The 5453-nt window shown below is 41.0% G+C and overlaps 1 protein-coding gene across 1 annotated transcript in view; it reads right to left on the reverse strand.

Moving 5' to 3' along the window:
- LOC107291224 overlaps positions 1-5453 on the reverse strand; it is a gene marked incomplete at its 3' end in the record, with an annotated part of 62130 nt that overhangs the window by 46483 nt on the left and 10194 nt on the right. Inside the window, exons 4-5 of the mRNA XM_015820196.1 lie at positions 5287-5411; positions 4753-5073 (exon numbers count right to left, since the gene is read on the reverse strand). Coding sequence (XP_015675682.1) covers positions 4753-5073; positions 5287-5411 — 446 coding nt within the window. The remainder of the gene's footprint in view (positions 1-4752; positions 5074-5286; positions 5412-5453) is intronic.

Raw genomic sequence — 5453 nt, forward strand, 5'->3', positions numbered from 1 at the left:
TTATTATTATTATTATTATTATTATTATTATTATTATTATTATTATTATTATTATTATTATTATTATTATTATTATTATTATTATTATTATTAATAAGAGGAGCCTTGTTCATGAAAAACTTGCTGGAGAATTTCTCCATCCCTTGGAAAAGTCTTCTACTGAATCTGTTTGGCCAGAAATGTGGCAGAGAATTTAAGAAGAACATTGATGGCTTTAAATGAGCCGTGGCGGCACAATGATTATAATGCTACTTCTGCTGACTGTCAGCTGCCTGCAGTTTGGCAGTTTGATTCTGACCGGCTCAAGGTTGACTCAGCCTTCCATCCTTCCAATGTTGGTAAAATGAGGACCCAGATTGTTGGGGGCCATAGTCTGACTCTGTAAATCACTTAGAGAGGGCTGTAAAGCACTGTGAAGTGGTATATAGGTCTAAGTGCTATTGCTATAAATCTCCCCCTTAGCCCTTCATGGTCCATATACTATTGTGGTTGTTCCAGAATTAATTGTCCTGTCATACTAACTTCTCTATTTTTTTTAAGAGTGCGGTACAATCATAATCATCTTGTTATAATTTGTATAGCAATAAATTATCCATTGTCGGCTTGTTGGGCCTGTCACAACTTCACCAGAGCCCCCTTAGCCAGGCTATTTCAGGGTGACCCAGAATCTCAACTAACAATGGTTAAGGCCATGATAAGAGCAGGAACCAAAACTTTGTATCTCCCTTAACACCCAAAGCAGTAAGAGAGGAAGAGGAGGAGGAGGAGGAGGAGGAGGAGGAAGAAGAAGAAGAAGAAGAAGAAGAAGAAGAAGAAGAAGAAGAAGAAGAAGAAGAAGAAGAAGAAGAAGAAGAAGAAGAAGAAGAAGAAGAAGAAGAAGAAGAAGAAGAAGAAGAAGAAGAAGAAGAAGAAGAAGAAGAAAAATAGGAAGATGAGAATGAGGAGGAAGAAGAGGAAAAGGAAGAGGAGGAGGAGGAAGAGAAAGAAGAAGACAAGAAGGAGGAAGAAGAGGAAAAAGAAGAGAAAGAGGAAGATGAGAAGGAAGAGGAAGAAGAGGAAGAAGAGGAAGAAGAGGAAGAAGATGAGGAGGAGTGCAATCCAGGCACACAGTATTCAGAAGGAAGCCCCAGTTTACATCCAGTAAGTGGAAAGGAAAAGATTGGAGCATGAAGCATCCAATTAAAAGATGGACCTCAGACATTCTAGCTTTGCTGCTCCATCTCACCTTTTCTGGAGATCTTCTGGACCTGTTTTGTATTCGTTGGTTGGTGTACCACTTCACAACTATTGTTGTCCATTTCTTGCCATTGGGAGACGGGGATGGTAAGTTGGCTGCTGGCCCAGTAGGTTCCATCTGCCATCTTCTTGTCCACAATGTCTTCCTTCTTATTTTGTGGGCCACCCATCCACTTGATGGTGACACTTGGGGGTCTGTAATTAGATGCGATGCATTTCAACATCACGATGTCCTTCACCCGATCTACGGACTGCAGGAGTTCCACCGTAGGTGCGTGAGGCTCCAGGAAATCTGTAAAGAGACTGTGATCATCAGGAGCCATAATCAAAGTAGAGGAAGGGTCATATCGTAAGGTGCATTAGGGTGACATCAAAAAATAAGTTACCTGTAATAAGCAAATGGATCTCCCTGGAGTGTAAATAAAAGAATTGGAGATACTCTTCAAGAAGCAAATTAGGGCTGTATGAATCTTCCCGATGTAGGCTCTTTGCTGTACGATGGGAATGTGATGCTGATGGAGATTGTGTCTGAGCATGCCTAGAATAATTGGGCACCAAGTACTAGAAGAAGTAACCAGCAGTACCTCACCTAGAACTAATTTATTTTAAATTTGCCAATGAAATTAGACTTGTGTGCCTGAAATGTAAAAACTACTGGAAAAATTGAAATCATATAATTAAAAATAAAAAACAATCCTTTTTTCCAGGGACAAAAATCATGCAAAGTTGAAATGCATGCAATGATTTCCTCCTGAACCCATATTTAAAATATACAATTATTTATCTGATTTCTTTCTTTTACTTTCTAGATGATGTTTTTACCTTAGCCAGGGTTTGCTTGCCCAGTTTTTACGCACATATTAGATTGCCTAACGTAAACACCCACAGTATTAAAGTCATAGCAGGATACTTGTTTGCATAACCAGAGGAGAGAAAAGTCTAATCACCTCAGTGGGTAAAAAAGAAAGAACAGTAAATGTATGATATAGCTTCAAATATCTTAGTCTAGGACAGAGTTCACCAGAAGCATCCAAACAGATATTAATCAACTATGGAAGTGGTTGTTCTTCTCATTAAGTATATGTTAGGGTTAAGTGCTATATGTATAGTCATGTTAATGTATAGACATGGTAATCTGATGCACTAGATCTGGGGTGTCAAACTCGCAACGTCACGTGACGTGTTGCGACGTATCGTGACTTTTTTTTTCCATTGCCGGCAATAGGGTGGACACAGTTTTGCCATGACTCATCCGGCCCACGGGCCAGCAATTTGACACCCCTGCACTAGATACTTTATATGATAACAAGGGAGTGAATACAGCATTTTCCAAAGCATCTGAGACATAACAAAACAAAATAGTACCACCTAATGTTTTGTTTGGGATAGGAAGCTAAGCAGGATCAGGCCTGGTTAATATTTGGAAGGGGACACGTGAAGAATTCCCAATGGAAGAGGATATTTGTGGCTCAAGGTTGAATTGCAGAGTCCTTGGTGCTCTCTGAGCTGGTGGTTTTCTTGCAGACATTTTATGACCCAACTACGTAACATCATTGGTGGTAAAGGGAGAGGGGTTTATGGAATGGGGGAAAGTGAAGTCGGTGGTGGTGGTGGTAGTGGAGGAGGAGGAGGACTGTGGGAGTCATTGATGCTCTCTCCTGAGAGTTGTTTCCTTGCAGATGTTTCATGATCCAACCAGGGAACATCAGTGGTGGAAGGTAAGGGGTTTGTGGAGTGGTGGTGGTGGTGGAGGAGGAGGATGAAGAGGAGGAGGAGGAGGATTGTGAGGTCCTTGGTGCTCTCTGAGCTTGGTTGTTTTCTTTTAGACATTTAATTACCAAATTAGGTAACATCATCAGTGTTGGTGATGCTGATGATGGTAATGAAACATCTGCAAGAAAGCCATCAAGCTCAGAGAGTATCAAGGTTCCAAAGTTAGAGAATTCCAGAACTGAGAGCTATATTGGGGAGTTGAAAACTTTCCAGGAAGAAGCGGCGCCCAACCACTTCTGGACTGCTGCCAAGAAGACATCATGGACTTGGTTCTTGAAATCAGCAGAAGCTAAGTGTTGACTTGAAGAAAGTGTCCTTTTACTTTATTATCTCAGGTGAGTCCCCCAAAATGTCAACATTTTCCAATAGAAGAAAAGTGAAACAAAAACCAACCAACCAACCAAACAAACAAAAAAACCTCTCCCCTCTTTTGGTTATTTTCCCCCCACCCCTTCCCCCGATAATTCTTCAGGCAAAAATATGAACCGTTTCTTCTGAAAGGACAGAAATGAGGCATGGTTGTGTGAATGTTCCATCAGTGGTGTTGGATTCGGATGGCTGTTTCACATGGAAAACTCATTATTAGGATCATTTGCACAATGCATACACATGCATGAACTAGCCCATGCCCCTCCTTAATAGCATTTGCACTGCTGATGGAATTGAGGGTTAAAATTTTAGATACAATGAAATTTATTTTAGCAAGCATTTTACTGAACCAACTCTGATTTCCATGTCTTACCCTTGTGGAGGTACCTTGGATATGCTTAAAAATATTAGAATTGATTGATATATTTATACATATTTGCTTAAGTCCAGATTATTATTGCTCTTAACCTTGGTGTCAATGGTTGCAGGAATTGGGTACATTTGTTTAATGAAAAGAAGGACTAAGGCTGACATGATAGCAGTCTTCCAATATCTAAGGGGTTGACATAAAGAAGAGAGGTCAACCTTTTTTCCAAAGCACCTCAAGGCAGGATAAGAAGTAGCAGATGGAAACTAATCAAGGAGAGAAGCAACCTGGCACTAAGGAGAAATTTCCTGACAGTGAGGACAATTAATCAGTAGAAAAACTTGCCTCCAGAAGTTGTGGGTGCTCCAACACTGGAGGTTTTAAAGAAGACATTGGACAAGCATGTGTCTGAAATGTTATAGTGTTTCCTACCTGAGCAGGAGGTTGGACTAGAAGACCTCCAAGGTCCCTTCCAACTCTCTTATTCTGTTATATAGCTGCACTCAAAGAGGCAGATTATATTCAAAGGTTGGTGTTCCTCTAATCACAGTAGAGAAAAATATGCAACAGCAAGTTCAGCAGCTGTTACTGGACTCTGGATAGCATTACACAACTGGATGTAATGGCTTTGCTGAAAAAGGAAGGACCAAATTCTTGCAAGCTCTCGTAAGATGTTCTTGCAATTTGGTACAAAATTTTGATGAAGATTTGGATAATTTTGAGGGGAAAGGACTCTATCAGGACCAATATGCATTTTCTGCTGCTCCATAATATACATTTTCACCTGGGCTCATCAGAATAATAACCACGTAGCACCCTAAATAATAGTATTTTTCAGGTCCTTCTTTCCGTTAATGGACCTTCCTCTCAGCTATGCTCAACCAAAGGATGTTTGTGATCTATGAGCTTTTTAACCCGTTACAGCGAAGAATCTCTTGCAGAAGATCCACGCTCGCCATGTAACTCATTGTGATGCCTTCAGCGACATCCTTAGGAGGTCCACTTACCAATGGGTACTTTTTCATAGGCCACGTACGGAGTTTGAGAAGCAGGATGGTGGACTATACAGCTGTAGCTCCCTCCTTTTCCTCCCGGTTCATCTCTGCCGATTTTTAAGATGCTATAAATGGAGTACCCGTTTGCTGTCTCCGTGGCGATCCCATTATCGTACAGTTTTTCATCCAGGGATACATTATTTCTTTCCCACGAGATGCTAATCTCCTCTGGGGAAAATCCACTCACATCACAGATGAGAATGAGGGCAGTGGTGCTCTTGAGGGAAATCTCTAGGGGGGCTCGGGAAATGATGACGGAGGGCGCTTGCATTTCTAAATTGAAAAAGAAAAGAAAAGTGCAGGCTTTTAAAAACAGAAAACAGCATGGTGCATATATATTTGACAATACTCACAATCGTAGTGTTCCTCTAATTTGTCTGTTTTGATGTAATTTGTCATTGAGTTAGTCTGGACTCCTCGTGACTAGAGGAAGAGGTCCATGCTTCCCCCCCCTAGATTGAAGAGTCACTTTCATACCCTAATCACCTTCTGGCTTGACTACTGCAACTGGGGCAATCCTTGAAGACCACTGGGAAGCTTCAAGTGGTCTAGAATGCAGTGGCTCAAACAATAATGGCCGTGGTTCAGTATGCCCATGTAATCTCAGCTTTCTGAGCAACAAGGATTGACAAATTGTTTCCAGTTGCAAATTC

The sequence above is a fragment of the Protobothrops mucrosquamatus genome, unplaced genomic scaffold (assembly GCF_001527695.2).
Source record: "Protobothrops mucrosquamatus isolate PMUCROS unplaced genomic scaffold, P.Mucros_1.0 scaffold1085, whole genome shotgun sequence".
NCBI classification, from domain to species: Eukaryota; Metazoa; Chordata; class Lepidosauria; order Squamata; family Viperidae; genus Protobothrops; species Protobothrops mucrosquamatus.